The sequence below is a fragment of the Littorina saxatilis genome, linkage group LG3, assembly GCF_037325665.1.
Source record: "Littorina saxatilis isolate snail1 linkage group LG3, US_GU_Lsax_2.0, whole genome shotgun sequence".
Lineage (NCBI taxonomy): Eukaryota > Metazoa > Mollusca > Gastropoda > Littorinimorpha > Littorinidae > Littorina > Littorina saxatilis.
Genome location: NC_090247.1, coordinates 70,563,834 through 70,581,468, shown reverse-complemented (window position 1 = coordinate 70,581,468; position 17,635 = coordinate 70,563,834). Strand labels below are relative to the sequence as shown.

General features: G+C 45.1%; 1 protein-coding gene across 2 annotated transcripts in view; it reads left to right on the top strand.

Annotated features, from left to right (window-relative positions):
• LOC138963144 (uncharacterized) overlaps nucleotides 1-10,229 on the top strand; it is a 31,529-nt gene extending 21,300 nt beyond the window's left edge. The window contains exons 5-12 of one of the 2 annotated variants that reach the window (XM_070335178.1): nucleotides 1,294-1,425; nucleotides 1,629-1,814; nucleotides 4,988-5,047; nucleotides 7,078-7,200; nucleotides 7,610-8,062; nucleotides 8,440-8,598; nucleotides 9,303-9,387; nucleotides 9,951-10,229. In XM_070335178.1, the coding sequence (XP_070191279.1) occupies nucleotides 1,294-1,425; nucleotides 1,629-1,814; nucleotides 4,988-5,047; nucleotides 7,078-7,200; nucleotides 7,610-8,062; nucleotides 8,440-8,598; nucleotides 9,303-9,387; nucleotides 9,951-10,014 (1,262 nt within the window). In that variant the 3' untranslated portion in view covers nucleotides 10,015-10,229. The remainder of the gene's footprint in view (nucleotides 1-1,293; nucleotides 1,426-1,628; nucleotides 1,815-4,987; nucleotides 5,048-7,077; nucleotides 7,201-7,609; nucleotides 8,063-8,439; nucleotides 8,599-9,302; nucleotides 9,388-9,950) is intronic. The other variant, XM_070335179.1, reaches the window with a different exon arrangement.
• The last annotated feature ends 7,406 nt before the right edge of the window (nucleotides 10,230-17,635 follow it).

Sequence of the window (17,635 nt, the reverse complement as noted above, 5' to 3'; positions counted from 1 at the left end):
CACTCAGTACAAAAGGTATCTAACACTGATTCGCAGGAACCGAGGATACCTGCAACCTCAAATTTCTCAGGAATTATTTTTATATGTGCGAGCAACTTATAATAAAGGGTCATAGGTCATGACAGAACATTAGGTCTAGTGTGTCTCTGTGAGGCTGTAAGTCTGTCCAATTGTGTCTGTTTCTTGCGTAGACCACCAAAGATGCAAGGACAATTGGGACTCAAACTTGCGTCTAGTATCTCTGTGTGTGACAGTAGGTCTGTTCAATTGTGTCAGCTCTATGCATAGACCACTACAGACGCAAGGGGAATTGGGACTGGAAATTTAGACCAGTACGGGGTATTACTCTTTTTGTGACTATAGGTCTTTCAGTTTGTGTCTACAACTTGCATAGACCACACTAGACAAATACCTTCTTCTCTCAAAGATATTCTACTGCGTAGCTGTACAATATCTTTGCTTGCTTGACTGGCACCAATATCACTGGCACCAATATAATTATTGTGGCCAGGTTGCAAGCCCCTGTGGCAGCATGATTAAGTAGCAGGGTGAGTGTTAAGACAGGGAGGGTCACGTGTTACGTGGCTTGTTCGCACCAGTTTACCTGGGCCACGGCCTTCAACGGGATGGAGGGGGGAGGAAGGGGCGGAGGGGGAGATGCAAGCTGGCATCACTACCTATACTAACCTTGCTGGCATACCAGGCGTTTCAAAGACAGCGAGGCCTGTTGCGGTTTTGTCTTAGGTAGCTGGTATCTGGCAGGTGTGGAGGGCTGGAGGGGGGCAGGGTGGGGGAGTGTTAGTTGTTGAGGCGGGAAGCGATAGGTTTGGGTGTGTGTGTGTTTGTGTATGGGAGGGGGGGGTGCAGGTCAAGAGGGAAAAGGAATGGGGTGGTAGCCGGGTGGTGGGGGTGAATGGTAAAACAGTTTTAAATTGAAATGTGACGACAGGCGCATTTTGTCTACCTGCCCTGTTCCGTTTTCCAGAAATGTGCTAACTAGATTGGGCATAAGGTAGAAAATGCGAACAGTGGTCGGTTCTTTTCAGATCTGTCTGTCTGTCTGTCTGTCTGTCTGTCTGTCTGTCACTCTGACTGTCTGTAATGTCTGAAAAAGACAAACAACGGAGGAAGCAACCCAACAGAATTACTTAGTACTTCAACCCTAAACTGAAATAAATGTGTCTGCTGTAGCATTAATTGCAACTAATGGCATATAATGCAGTGGGCTATATCGTCACCAACACAATACTAATAAGTTGTTACAATACATAAGTTGTACATTTCTTTTTTCAGGAACTCTTGATCAGACATTACTTCAAATAGTGGGCAGAAAGAAGGCGTTTTATTGGCGAAAGTCAAGCAACAATGAGAATGAATTCATCGTCTTCACCAACAAACCTCGCTCCAGGAAGGGCGTCTTCTGTGGTAAGTCAGGATTTTTTGTCGTGAAAGATTGTGTGAGAAATTTGGGAGATAAAAAATATTGTGTGGTTGAGAGATCTTCTCTGAGATACTAGTCATGTAGTCTTTGTCCGGTCGTCTGGTCGTCTTTTTGACTGTTTATCTGTCTGTCGCTTTCTCTGTCACTTATACTTGTATAACCTTGTTAATGAATACATTTACCTCAGTGTCAGGCACAGGTCAGTACAGCACAGTGAATCAAGGTCAAGGCTGCCCAAGCGGAAGTGAACCTTTGTCCTTCAACGATGTCAAGGTCATGGACTTTTTGGAAGCTACGTCATCCATGGCGGGCATGGAAGACACGGACTATAAGCTTCCATTGGCTTACTCCAGACAGCTCCTCTGGATCAACGGTAAGAATTTATGTAATAGTATATAGCAACGGGGGCAGGGAATCAGCTTAGTCTGTACAATTGTATTTTACAACATGATGTATGCTTGTAAATGTGCATATAGCCTTATGAAGTACCGTAGAAGAGGCATCCCAGAAACAAAGGGAAGTAAGCGCTCTAAAGGCATGCGACATGTGCAACAAGAGTAGGTGAGAGTTATGCGGGACCAATCTCCTGGCCTGTGAGAGAATAACACACATTGAAATAAAAAAAAAAGCGACTTGCATCTTCCCATTGTAGCAGAGGCAGATGTACAATGTCCCCACGTAAACTCTGATGTGTATAACTAAAAGCGGAAGGGAGGATTGACACAGTGTGCATGAAATACTAACTGTTAGTGCATCTTCTTAAATCAGTGTGTGTATACATGCACAATCAAACCTGCCCTGGCAACCACCTCTCGATCACGACCACCTGCCCATTACGACCACCTATAGAAAGATCGCCAAACGAGGGTGTATGACTCTCCTTTCCAAACCGACCACCTGTCAGTAACGACCACCTGTCAGTAACGACCACATGGTTTGGTCAGTCCCTTACCTGGTCCTTATAGACAATTTCGATGTGGTAGAGCAGCACAATTCCTGTTGTCATGACTACTTTCGGTGGAGTAATGACGGTGGGAATGGTCAACTGTAGCCATAGTTTCGGCCCTGTTTTCAAGATAAACCGTCAGACAGAGACGTGTCAACGAACGGGGGGCTCTGTGAAGACTTTTACACACATGGCTGATATTTATTGAACAGAGTGTAGGAATTCAGTGGCGTCGGACCTCACAATGACTGACAGATAACGGATATGATGAAACCCTGCGCCGCGTAATGGTGTACAGGCTGTAAGTCACCGTACCTCAAGTAAAACCAGCTTCCATTAATACTTCACATATGGACACTGTGTGTGTGTGTGTGGGGGGGGGGGGGTGGTGGTGAGTGTTGGGGGAGGGGCTAACGTTTATACACCTGGGAGTAGTCAAACGCAACACGTGGCTAAATGGAAAAGACGTTTTCTGTTTTTTTGCCAAATAACCCTGTGGGTGTTTTGAACGGCTGTGGAAGAATCATAAAACAAGCAAGTTATGTTATAGGAATGTTTAATTGTGACAAAGCAAAACGAGTACAGTCACTGATCTTCGACCCAGCGGTCTTTCAACTGGACAGACGAACACTTATATTAATACAGAAAATAAACTTCTCTGACAAATTGTCCAAAAGCTCGTTCGCAAGACACAAGCGAGACTGAGACCATGATTAATGATGAAATTGATGACGTAGAATTATCGCCTCCTGAATGTGAGGCACGCTAACATGACAGCAGTGAATAATAATCTCCTATGTGCATGTTTTCTGTATTATAAGTAATATTGAAATAATATTAATATTAAAAGACCGTTGGGTCGATATATTTGTCAATGTATTGTTTTGTCAATAACAAACGTTCCAACAACCTACCTTTCTTGTTTTTTTATTCTGAATTTTGGAACGTTGGCAGTCTCTTTGTTTGTGGATTTGTATTATAAGTGTCCGTCTGTCCACTTAAATGACCGCTGGGTCGAAGATCAGTGACTGTATCGTTTTGTTTTGTCACAATTAAACACTCCTATACCATACCTTGCTTGGTTTTTTTTATTCGGAATATTTGAAAGTTGGCATTCTATTTGTTTTTTGGATTTCGGCTGTGGATGATTTGTCGCCTCCTGAATTTGAGGCAAGCCAAAATGGCAGCAGTGAATAATCAGCTCATGTGTGCATGTTTTGTTTGTTTGGTTTTTAAAGCATATCGAGCACCACAGCAAAGATGCCAGCGACCGCTCGCGATGATGCCTTTTTTCAAAACAAGCGCATTGGTGCACATTATTCAAGGAGCGCAAATCTCTCACAGCCAATAAAAATATTCGACAGAGTTATTTCGTCACATCGTCAATTAGATGAAAAGTAAATCACATTGCGCTTTTGATAGCACGTGCAACCGTGACAAGAGTGACCCAGTTACCAACAGATCAGAGTATATAGCACAGTGATATTTCACTGAAGGAAATGACCTGTCACATGCACCCGTGTTACTGAGTCCAGCTGTGACTGAACCGATGAATGGCGAGGATAGCTGCTTGTCCCTACGCCACGCTGTATAAATAATTGTCACGAATCCGTGTCAGTATTCACAACGCTTTGAGGATTCGCAAAAAAGTGATTTGGGCGGACTCTGTTTTTTCTGTTTCATTAAAAAAAAAAAAAATTCAGAACGCTTTGAGGATTTGCAAAAGTCAAGTGATTTTGCCCGACTCTGTTCTTTCTGTTTCATAAAAAAAAAAATTAGAACGCATTGAGGATTCGCGAAAGTCAAGTGATTTTGCCCGACTCTGTTCTTTCTGTTTCACACAAAAAAAATTAGAACGCATTGAGGATTCGCGAAAGTCAAGTGATTTTGACCGACTCTGTTCTTTCTGTTTCATATATATACGAAGTCAACTTACGAAATGTGCAAAAAGTGTGTCATCTGTGTCAACTGACAACTGAGGGGAGATTTCCTCTACAAGTTCCGAGCATTGTAGTTGTGTTATAACGAAGTGCTTAGTGTCCGTGTGCACGTGACGTTTGTCGCGTTACTGTGTGCATGCAGTGTCAGTACAAGTTCTGATGCAGGTGATGAAACTCTTCACTTACTTTCACTGCATCGATCACAGAACTACTTTGCGAACAAAAGGATTTTTCAGCGACGTAAGGTTTTTGGTTGTTTGTTTGTTGGTTGATTGTATTTTGTTATTGGTGGGGTTTTTTTCATAGTAGGAAGCTTGTGTTGTTAGGAACTGGGAACCAAAGAAAGTGTGTGGCAAAGATTGAGGTTTTTTTTATGTGTGATTGTTAATTGTGCTCACTATTCTTGCAACAGGCTAGGTGGACCGATTGTTTTCTAATGGTAAAGAAATACCGGTTTTTGCGAGAAGTTGGGCATGCAATGGTAAAGAAATACGTTTTTTTCAGAGAAGCTGGATACGTAATAGTAAAGAAATGACGGGTTTTGAGAGAAGTTGGACATGCAATGGTAAAGAAATATGGGTTTGGAAAATGTCTAACGGGATCATTGATTATTATATCATTCTATTCGTTTTGTGTATGCATGAAATAACACTGTTTCAGGCCAGCAGATAAAACGACACCGATGCAGTAATAGCAATGACGTCACCGGTCCTTCGTGTAGTGTGTATAGTTTGTAACACTGATTCACTTTCCTCTCTTTTTCATTCCAAGTGAATTATGATTGTCTGTCTCTCGTTCTGGAGGATTGGAGATTTCCAGTCTGTCTACTTTTGAATACTGTTACTTATTTAGTTGCATGATAAAATCCGACATGGCTTTTCAATATAGTCAGCTTTTTTCTTCAGGTTTTTTTTCTCGAAAGGACTTGTAAGCTTGCATTTTCTACAAAATGTCTGATATTGCAATGCAGAGCATCCTTATATCTGGTATACTGCCTACACGATAAAGCGTTTCTCTATTTTCAGTCTATCCTTTTCTGAATGTTTGATATGTCTGTCCTTAGCCCAGCCTTTCTCCTCTTTCGGTACTGTCTGAATGTTTGATATGTCTGTCCTTAGCCCAGCCTTTCTCCCTCTTTCAGTACTGTCTGAATGTTTGATATGTCTGTCCTTAGCCCAGCCTTTCTCCTCTTTCAGTACTGTCTGAATGTTTGATATGTCTGTCCTTAGCCCAGCCTTTCTCCTCTTTCGGTACTGTCTGCTAGTGAAAGGTTGAGCTGTGCTTGAATGAAGAGACCCGTGTCAGCTCTGGAATCTTGTTTTTCAGACTGTATACATCAAACAAGTCTCTGTTCACGAGCAATCTCTCGCATCTTTATGTGATACGCTCCTCTCGCGTGGGAGTAGGTTGAGGATGAGGGTGGTGAGGGTGAGGGTGGCGTTGGGTGTGGTTGTTCGGGGAGTTGGGGAATGGGTGGGACAGGGGGGGGGGGGGGTGGAATTGGGGCAGAGAAAGAGGGTGTTGTGAATAGAAACATTGTCTGCAGACATCGTGGTGCTATGTATCAGATGTAATGTGAGCAGATCGACAGAAATCCGGTGCCCCAGGGAACGTGCATTGTGCTGCATGCTGTGCTTGAGTCATGGCTTGCCGGTGTACCGAATTCAGATTACTCCCGACTTCAGATTTCTCATATGGCCTGGTTGATCTTGTAGAAACCATAGACCTATATATATAGGTCCCTGTAGAAACTGAACACTGACGCCACCCCCCCCCTCCCCACCCACCCCCATCACTTCCATAGTATTGATGATCGAGCTTAGGTACTTAACATTTATGGGCTCAAATTCTTTCAACCAAATTTTTTTTTTTTTTAACTTAGAAATTTGCTTCATCCTAAAATCCTTCCCTTCTCATTGAAGGGACGTAACCACTCGGTGCATGTTTTCGAAGAAATAGAATTTTGGCCTATTTTGGGGTGAAATCTATTAACTTTCACCACCAATTTCCTTCACTTGACATGCTTTTCTCCCTTAAATGAGTGTACTTTTTTAAAATTTGACCAGGAAACAACATCTCAGTCTCGGGTATATATATATCGAATCCGAAATCAGAAGTCGGGAGTAATCTGAATTCGTTACACCGGCAGATTCTTGACTTTTCCTCCTCAGCGCAGGGTCAGGTCTTAAATATGTGTTGACTACATCGTAAGCTTAGTTGGGCGAGCAAAGGGGTGTGCGGGGGGATTGCATACCTGTTCACTGAAATCAGACGTAGAGGTCTAATATTGGCATGGGTATCAGTTTCAGTGAGTGAAAAAATCAGATCTTAAAATGAGGACAGACTGAGAGAAATTGACAGATACAGACAGACAGACAGACAGACAGAACGGCAGACAGACAGACAGACAGAGACAGGCAGACACAGACAGACAGACAGACAGACAGACAGACAGACGGGCAACACTGTGGCAGACAGACAGACAGAGGCAGGCAGGCAGACACAGACAGACAGACAGACAGACAGACAGACGGCGAATGTCGAGATGATGCAAGTTGTAAAATGAGTTACTCAGTTACGACGATGTTGCTCTTATATGCTTGTAAAATGTTTCAGCAAAAGAAAATCACAAATTACGATGCCATAAATTATATAACCTGACCTAAAATTACTGTTTTTCTTTCTTTTTTTAATGTTATAAAAATCTTTATTACAAATGGTGTAAGTAAAATTGTATGACGGCGTTGCAGGAGAGAAGGTGTTCAAATCCGGGGGGAGCTCGGGGGGCTGTGTGGCCGTGACGTACGACGGACAGGGCTACTTCCTGGTCAAGAGAAAGTGCACCGAGTCACTGCCCAGCGTGTGTTCCTGCTGTGAGTTAACTTGGCTCATCTCTGGTAGACGGCGTGCGGTTGTGTGAAGGCTACGGTTTGGTGAAGCTCTGTACGCGTGTGTGAATGGATGGATGGATGGATGGGCAGTCAGACAAAGGAAGGCTAGGGTGTGTGTGTGTGTGTGTGTGTGTGTGTGTGTGTGTGTGTGTGTGTGTGTGTGTGTGTGTGTGTGTGTGTGTGTATGTGTGTGTGTGTGTGTGTGAATGTGTGGGTGTGTCAGAGTGTGTGTGTGTCAGAGTGTGTATATGAATCATGTCTGTGTGTGTGCGCGCGCCTGTGTGTTTGTGTGTGCGCACGCGTGTGTTTGTGTGTGTGTTCCTAAGCATCTTAACGAGAGATGACAAAGAAACCAACACAATTGATTACGCATTCACTTCATATTTTGCAGATACAGCTGCGCCAACAACAACGGAGCCAACGACTACGACAACAACTACTTCAACAACAACGACGACGACAACCGAACTGACAAGCACAACCACTGAGACGACGACACCAATAACAACTACGACACTACCAACAACTACATCACCGTCACCACCACCACCAACAACAGCAACACAACCACCACCACCACCACCAACAACAACAACAACAACACAACCTTCAGCACCATCATCAACAACACAAACGACGACACAGCCGACGGCAACAACAGAGTTATTCACAACGACACAAACAACATCAACAACCGCTATAAGCAGCACTCAGTCGCTGGCAGTAAAGAACTTTCCTACAACAGACTTTGTCAGCTCAACAGCTGCTGCTCCACACAGTACAACGCGTCAAGCGGATTTTACGTCAACCATGACTGACGTCATTCCAACGTCGTCCACGACAGGTTGGTTGTGACGTCAGGGATTCCTGCCGGGGTGTTTTTTTTTCTTTGAATGGGAAGTATGGGGGAGAGGGTGTTACGTGTTAGTGACAAAGGCGTTCTTTTGGTAACCAAGAGATACATCTCAATTTTCATAATCGTTGTCGTTAGTAACACCAGTCTGTATTGATCTTGTATCCCGCGTGTTAATTTTCTTCTTCGTCTTTCCCGGAGTGATTTCAAGTAGGCTTACTCTCCTGTTTAATATTTGACATTGACAGGGCGTACGGTCGCCGCAAATTCATTCTTTTGCAGTTTCTTGACCCGCTTAGCTCCCAAATTGTACAATTTATTTATCTATTTATTTATTCATCAATTCTGAATGTGTTTGTTTTACTCAGAAAAAGCTAGGGAGCTCGAGCCGGAAAAGAACAGCACGGTGTTGTTTCCCTTCCATGCTGTGAACGGGAGTGACGGCCGTTCGCCCCTCCTGCCAGCAGCAGCCGGCCCCAGTCTGTCGAGTGGCGACCACGCCCCTGCCCCCGCTGGCTTGTCCATGGGTAGGTTTTGTCGTCTGGGTACACACAGACGCACACATACACACACCGGCACGGCACACTCGCACACACACAAACATACTCGCACGCGCGCGCGCGCACCCGCCCGCCCGTACGCACGCACACACGCACGCACGCACGCACACACACACACACACACACACTGACACACACACACCAGCACACGCTCGCTTACATACGCACACACCTATATTCACACACAGGTACATGCACATACATACACACACAAACACACACACAAACACACACACACACACAAACACACACACACACTCACACACACACGCACACGCACACGCACACGCACACACACACACACTTGGGTAGCACTAGTACTGCAGTTCGCTTGCCCCCAGTGAAGAAGCAGCGCGAATTTCTATGATACCTTATCCTTATCCTTGTCAAGGAACACGCGCACACTGACCTGTACGAGCACACACACAGACAAACGCACGATAGAATAATTTTATTAAATATACATCATTCAAAAATGGTTTCAACACAAATAAAAATGGGAAGCAAATGTGAATGACAAACGCTTTCTCCTCCTTTCACAAACACAGGACGTGATGAGAAGCAACGTGACTGGTGAAAACTAAAGGGAAACATTTCAATCTGTTCTGATGATCACTATTATGTTGCCCGTATAATTTGTAACAGCGTGCATTGTGTTGTATTGTCGACAGAAATGGTGGTCGGGGTGGTGGTTGGAACCCTTGCTCTGGTCATCGTCGTGGTCATCGTTGTTGTGGTTGTCCATCGGCGACGAAAGTGAGTCGCACCTTCAAACTTAAGCACTATGAGGGAAGGATATGAGTGTGTGTGTTTGGGGGGGGGGTGGGGGTGGGGGTGGGGGGTGGTGTTGGTGTCTATGTGAGACTGTGGCCGGGGGGGGGGGGGGGCGGTTGTGTTAGTGTGTGTGTGTGTGTGAGTGTGTGTCTATGTGAGACTTTGGGGTGGAGGGGGTGGTTGTTTAAGTGTGTGTATGTGAGTGTGTGTGTGCGGGCGCGCACGCGCGCGTGTGTGTGTGTGGGTGCGTGTGTGTGTGTGACTTCCTGCCAGCCTACCTGCATGAATTTACATGTCTGCGTGCGTTCCTGATATGCGTATAAGTGCACGTACGCGCTTGCGTGAGAGTGTGTTCCTGGCTGCCTGTATATGTGCGTCAGTGCGTTCATTATGTGTGTTTCATGTGCGTGTGGATTATAACACTGGCAACACTGAATGGTACGTGCCATTTGAGGCGTTCACCAGGAGCCATGTTTATTATCAGCGTGTCATCAGTATCATGCCTACTTGTGTGTAACGTAAACCATCTTGTGTTTTGCTTTCAGGTCATCTTCTTCTTCGCTACTCAAAAACAGAGCTTCCAAAAGCACGCCAAACTATCCCATCTGAGACGCACGATCACGCGGGGTTGGGGATGGGGGCAGGGCCGGACTACCGGGGGGGTTATGGGGGTTGCGCAACCCCCCCCCCTAGCCTAAACATGTACCTTACTTATTTAATTTTTTTTTTATTATTGCTTATTTTATGTCGTTTCATGCAAGGAGCGACCATTTTCCTATCTCAGAATATGACCTACCCGTCAGCTTCAGGGGGCGAAGCCCCCTGACCCCCACAACGAGGGGGGGGGGGGGTGGGTTCTAGGGTTTCCGGACCCCCCAGCCAAAAAATAAAAATATTGAATGAGGTATGCATTTCTTTATTTTACATTGAGTTTCAATTTTTGGGGTATTCATCAGTGACAAAATCTGCTGCCTGAAACTGGTAATGATCATCCTCAGAATGCACCAGATTGCACTATTTTGCATCCTTTTTTTCAAAATTTTCCGGGGGGGCATGCCCCCGGACCCCCCTAGCAAGCTAGGCGCTTCGCGCCGTCGGCTCGGCGCTTCGCGCCTTCACACCCATATCTTCACAATATACTTTTGAAAAAAAACAGTCATAAAATGAACTGATCTGCCCCTGCCGCCAGGGGAGACATCCCCCTGGGCCACCAATGGCAACCCCCCCCCTCCTCTTCGCCTAGTCCGGCCCTGGGGGGTGTGGTTGGGGAGGAGGGGTGGGTACATTTTGCTGGAAGGGGAGTTTGGGGAAGGAACGGGGAGTGGGCAGGAGGTGTAAAAAAATAAAAATAAGTTGAGTTGGCAAAGAGTGTGGGAGGGGATATGAAGCGCTCGATTCACATCGCGATATAATGGGGGAGGCTTAAAAGGGGGTGGGGTGGGGGGGAGGAGGGGATGAGCGCGTCAAATATTTTTCTTTCACTCTGATCTTTTAATGAAATGTTTTCGGCAGTCAATGATGGGCAGTTATCAGTCTAGGTTTGTTTTAATTATGTCTTGCTTTTTTGTGTTTGTGTAATGTTCACTTGTTTTTTCGTGATCACCGACAGTGCCCGTGTTGACCTTCACATTAGGAATCACTTTGGCCTTCATTGACCTTTACATTTGATTTCACTTTGAACCTTGTGTACATATAATAATGATGCATTGTGTGTTTGCTTGCAAGGAACAAGTCTAGTCAGTTGCCTACCGAATAGTATATGCTTTGTCATTCTCATGGTCTTACGAGTAATATTAAGTGCCAATAGTTGTACGCACGATAATATCCGTGCACTACGCAGCCATTCTAACTGTACACATTATTCCAAGCACTGATAACAAAAGGGAAGTAAGCACTATAAATGCTAACGACATTTGTAATAGAGTAAGTGAGAGTTATGCGGAACCTGTGACCTGGCACCTGAGAGAATAACAAGCATTGAAATAAACAAGCGACTTTCGTCTTCATTAGAAGTCGTTTGTTCATTTCAATGCTTGTTATTCTCTCGGTTGCCAGGGGACAGGTTCCGCATAACTCTCACTTACTCTATTACACATGTCGTAAGCATTAAGAGCGCTTACTTCCCTTTGGTTATCGGATCTTTAAATAGCGCTCTGCCTCATGTGTTTAAGAGTATTCCATGCACTATTTACATAGTGGGTTTTTCCAAATTAGTCTTAATATGACCAAGACTTCGAAATGCCAATTCCTTCTTGCGTAGGTTTGTTTGTTTGTTTGTTTATTTGGATATATTCCAACCAGCGAACACCAGCATTACATATTTCTGGCGTGTGTTTAGGTTTAAAGATACTGTTACGCCATGTACAAGTCGGAGGGGTGGGGGGGGGGGGGGGGCGCATGATGGTGTTCACGAGAAGGAAAGTATCTTAAGTAAGTTTAATGCCCTCTTTCGTTTCATGCTTGTGACGGGCGCAGTGGCGGGGTGGTAAGACGCCGGCCTCCTAATCGGGAGGTCGTGAGTTCGAATCCCAGTCGCTGCCGCCTGGTGGGTTTAAGAGTGGAGATTTTCCGATCTCTCAGGTCAACTTATGTGCAGACCTGCTAGTGACTTAACCTCCTTCGTGTGTACACGCAAGCACAAGACCAAGTCCGCACGGAAAAGATCCTGTGATCCATGTCAGAGTTCGGTGGGTTTATAGTAACACGAAAATACCCAGCATGCCTCCCCCGAAATCGGCGTATGCTGCCTGAATGGCTGGGTAAAAACGGTCATACACGTAAAATTCCACTCGTGCTCAAAACATGAGTGAACGTGGGAGTTTCAGCCCATGAACGAAGAAGAAGAAGAAGAAGTTTCATGCTTGTTTCTTTTTGTCTTTCTCTTTGGTTTCCTTTTTCTGTTGTTTGTTTTATTTTTGGTTTGAATATGGAAGTGTATCTCTTTTTCCTTTTGTTGTGTTGTCTGATGGACACTGTACAATACGTGTATATGGTTCAGGAATGTCTGTTTGACGTGTCAGAGAGTGCACGCGCACTGCGTTTCTGTTTTCCCTATTTCGTTATGTCTTTTGCTGTTGAAAATAAGTTCCGTCTCGTGTAAACCATCATCGTAATAATCACAGATATGTCCGCATTTCTTCACGTCCTGAAAGTATTCTTTCACTGGGCAGTGGACACTCTCCCTATCCCACGTGAAAGTCGGGACGGATCTGTAACGATGAACATGATGGTGTATTCAAGAAAGAACGAACCTTTTATGCTTGCTTTCGTGTTGTTTTTCTTTTGTTTTTGTTTGTTGTTTCTTTTTTTTTGGGGGGGGGGGGGCTTTTTTTGTTTTGTTGGTAAGAGTACTAGAATGTGGAAGTGTATCACTTTCTAAGGTTATTGTTTTGTCTGATGTATGCTGTACGGTTTGTTTACATGGTTCTGCGGTGTTCGTCTGAAATGTGTTTGGCTGAAATGTGTGAGTTGGCTTTACTTCTGGTTTCCTGTTTTTCATGTCTTTGTTGGTTACATTTTGGATGAATTAAAGTCGGGAAAAACAACATTTGTGTGAGTGTTTTTTCCCTGCTATTTCGAAAGAGAAGAGGCACGAAACACAGAGCGAGCGTTTGTTCAACGTGCCTGCTTGTGTTCTTGAACGAGTGTGTGTATGTCTGTATGTCTGTCTGTCATCGTGCGTGTGTTTGTGTCTGTCTCTGTCTGTCTGTATGTCTGTCTGTCATCGTGCGTGTGTTTGTGTCTGTCTCTCAGTGTCTGTCTGTCTGTCATCGTGCGTGTGTTTGTGTCTGTCTCTGTCTGTGTATCTGTCTGTGCCTTTTTTCTGTCTGTCAATCAATCTGATTAATGTGTGTCGGTCGGTCGGTGTATGTTCTGCACATTCTGAAACATTCAAGGTAAAATATGTTGACGTACGAGGTGCAGTTTTGTACAGAGAGCGAAAGTTTCACTGAACTAGTTTTGATGATTGGTGAAGGTGTCAGTTACGGATAATTATATTCAGCAAAAACAAGTCCTACTCTGCACGGAAAAGAGCCAAGTTGCAGGTTTTTGGTTTGTTTGTTTGTTTGTTTGCTTAACGCCCAGTCCACCACGAAGGGTGATATCAGGGCGGTGATGCTTTGACATTTAACGACCGCCACGCACAAGACAAAAGTCGCAGCACAGGCTTCATGTCTCAGCCAGTCACATTATTCTGACACCGGACCAACCAGTCCTAGCACTAACCCCATAATGCCAGACGCCAGGCGGAGCAGCCACTAGATTGCCAATTTTAAAGTCAGTCTTAGGTATGACCCGGCCGGGGTTTGAACCCACGACCTCCCGCTCACTGGGCGGACGCCTTACCACTAGGCCAACCGTGTTGCGGTAGATTGTTGGTATGTGTCCAAGTGGAAGGAAGCTATTAGCGCATGTCAGTGTGATATCTCACAAGATGGTTTGCATTGGAGTGAACACATCTACCGTTCAACCACAGAAATTATTTGTAAAATGCGAGCATTTGAGAGAGAAAAAAACCACCGAGCATTTGGTATTTGGAATTCTCCGCGGGGAGTCTTAACATTCATTCTACCTTAAACATCAGGACACGTATTCATGCATTCACTTTCGCGGACACTTGTACCACACACACACACAAACACACACAGACACACACACACACACACACTATCACGGACCAGTGAAGCTTACCTGTAAAACCATCACACTGAGGCAGACACACACACACAAACGCACGCTTGCACACACGCACGCACACACACACGCACGCACGCACATACACTCACACACACACACACACACACACACACGCACCCACACCCACACACACAAACACACACACACGATTCATTAATGTTTAAGTAAAATTGTTGTCTCAAATCCAGAAAACTGAAAGGCACGAAACTTTGCAGACAGAAAGACCAGTGGCAATGAGTAAGTTGAAAAGAGCCTCAACTCATGGTGAAAAATACAGTATGGGGCAAGTGCTTGGGCAACCGCAGCCAAGACGCACACCAACAAACTGGACCGGCCCCAAAACTTTGGCCTCAGGATAATCCTTGGCGCCATGAAATCCACTCCTATTGCCGCAATGGAAAAGACAGTTGGAGTTCAACCCCTTGAGAGCCGACAGCGAAGCAAGCTTCTTGCACATGCCGAAAAGATGAAGAGGCTACCAGACCACCCCCTGCATGACAAACTAAAAAGCCTGACAAAGAACAGGCTAAAACGGAAAAGCTTGAACCATCTTGTCAAGGCGGAAGAGCAACGCATGCAGGCTGACATCTTGACGGCAAACATCGAACTGTACGAGAGACTTGATCCAACCAACTGGCTCCCAAAAACCCTTAAAGCTGAAGTCAGAACCACCATCCCTGGCATTACTGTGAAGGAAGACCAGAGTGACGCTGTGCTGAAAGCTCTGACAATGGAGGAGATCGACAAGCGCTACCCTGCAGCTAGATGGACAGTGACATCTTTACCGACGGATCAGCTGAAGACGCCACAAGAAACGGAGGATGTGGCGTATTCATCAAGAAACCAGGCCTGCCCCCAGTCTCTGTGTCAGCATCCGGAGGGAGATTGTGCTCCAACTACAAGGCTGAAGTTCTGGCACTCCACAAAGTCACAGAGACAGTCCTGCAGTGGGAAAACCGTCCAAGAAAGCTGTCTTTTTTCAGACTCTTTGTCAGCACTCCAGGCCTTGTGTTCGGGCAATCCAGACTCGACCATGGAACACCTGATGCAGAACATCAACACACTGGCCCAAACCACAGCGGTTGTCCTGCAGTGGATCCCTGCACACACGGGGATTGTGGGCAACGAAGTGGCGGATCGGCTGGCAAAGGAGGGCAGCAAAACTGAGCAGCAACCCTCTAATCTCACTTACAGTGAAGCCAGGACCCTAATCCGAAACAGGCAAAAATCCACCTTCAAAAAGAAAAACAATGTATATAATCCACACGAAGATGCCCTCCATCAGCTCACTCGTCACGAGCAGACCATTGTCTTCCGCCTCCGGACAGGCCACTGTGGACCAAACAGCCACCTAAAAAGGATCGGCATCAGACAGTCGGCCCTGTGCCATTGTGGAGAGGCGGACCAGACACCGGACCACTTCCTGCAGACCTGCCAACTCCACTGCAGTGAGAGGAAACATGTCTGGCCCACAGGGACATCGCTGCACACCAAGCCGCTATGGGGAAGCACTCAGGACCTGGAAATGACAGCCCACTTCGTCAACATCACGGGCCAAAGAATCTAGACACAGCCATCGTCGAACGCTGAAGAAGAAGAAGAAGAAATGGTGAAAAATGAGAACTTTGTATTTGAAATTCGATTCTTTCAATTAATCTAATTTCATGTTCAGGTGACATAATGATATGGTGGACTGCTGACGGAGAGAGATAAATTCTGGACACCGTTGTTGAATTTTTATACGTACTTGCACACACTCAGTCATATCAAAAATATTGTCCGTTCAGACGCTTCCTGTGCCGCGCGCACTGCGAATGCACTTCCGGCTTGCGGGGAAAATAATGTTCAATTCACGTCACAATTTCCTCAGTAAGACACCGCCTCGAAATTTAGGTCCGTGTTGAGCTGGTGTGAGTGGATGTGATTGTAACGAGCTAACTGTCAAACACTTGACATTTTAAGCTTGTCGCCATTACACGCACATCCGCCTGTAGAGTTTGTACTGCCACAGCAGAACCTGTTGCTTTCAGCATCGCCAATTATCATAAATAAAAATAATAGATAGACTGCTAACGTTCCAAAATTTAAAAAGAAACCCACATAAAACGTTTAATTATGAGAAATCAAAACGTTATATTTACAGTACGTCGACCCAGTAGTCTTTTAAGTAGACAGACAGACAAACACTTTAATACAAATAATCAACTTATCTCAAAATCGTCGATGAGGGTAAATTACCTCGACGGCAATTTGCATGAGAGATTCATCGACGACTTTGAGATAAGTTGATTTTTTCAATCGATCAATATGAGGCTTATATCGCGCGTATTCCGTGGGTACAGTTCTAAGCGCAGGGATTTAAAAAAAAATGTATGCAATTTATATCGCGCACATATTCAAGGCGCAGGGATTTATTTATGCCGTGTGAGATGGAATTTTTTTACACAATACATCACGCATTCACATCGGCCGGCAAATCGCAGCCATTTCGGCGCATATACTACTTTTCACGGCCTATTATTCCAAGTCACACGGTTATTTTGGTGGACATTTTTATCTATGCCTATACAATTTTGCCAGGAAAGACCCTTTTGTCAATCGTGGGATCTTTAAAGTGCACACCCCAATGTAGTGTACACGAAGGGACCTCGGTTTTTCGTCTCATCCGAAAGACTAGCACTTGAACCCACCACCTAGGTTAGGAAAGGGGGGAGAAAATTGCTAACGCCCTGACCCAGGGTCGAACTCGCAACCTCTCGCTTCCGAGCGCAGGAGTGTTACCACTCGGCCACCCAGTCCACTCGGCCACCCAGTCCACTCGGCCACCCAGTCCACTCGGCCACCCAGTCCACTCGGCCACCCAGTCCACATTTTTTGTATCATTGTTTGCCTGTCTGTCTACTTCAAAGACTACTGGGTCGACGTACTGTAAATGTAACGTGTGGTTTTTGGTCAATAATTAAACTTTCCAATAACGTACAATTCTTAGTTTTGATTGCGAATTCTCATAGTTATGGCTTGAGAGTCCAACACGCTTGAGAGTCAAGTCTAATGTCACTGTGTTTCAGAATCCAATCTGAGAGCTCAAATAATTATGTGCAAGAGCCCAAGAGACTGAGAGTCCAGTATGCTTGACAATGAAATATGCTGGAGAATCCAATGCTTATGCTGGAGACTCCAATGATTATGCTGGAGACTCCAATAATTATGCTGGAGAGTCCAATGATTATGCTGGAGAGTCCAATGATTATGCTGGAGAGTCCAATGAGTATGCTGGTGACTCCGATGATTATGCTGGAGACTCCAATATGCTTGAGGAGAACGATGACTGTCGAGACCTGTGTCAAATACCATATCTGCTCAAAATGCAAATAACATTTATGTATCAATCCATTTTAGGTAGAACTCTTCTTATTTCTACGATGGAACGAGCACTCTTTTGTATTCTAGGCCAGCCGTCTAAATGCGAGATTTACTGTTGGCCTTTCAGTGGCTCATGGAAGGGAACTCTAATCCTCTACCGATAAATAAT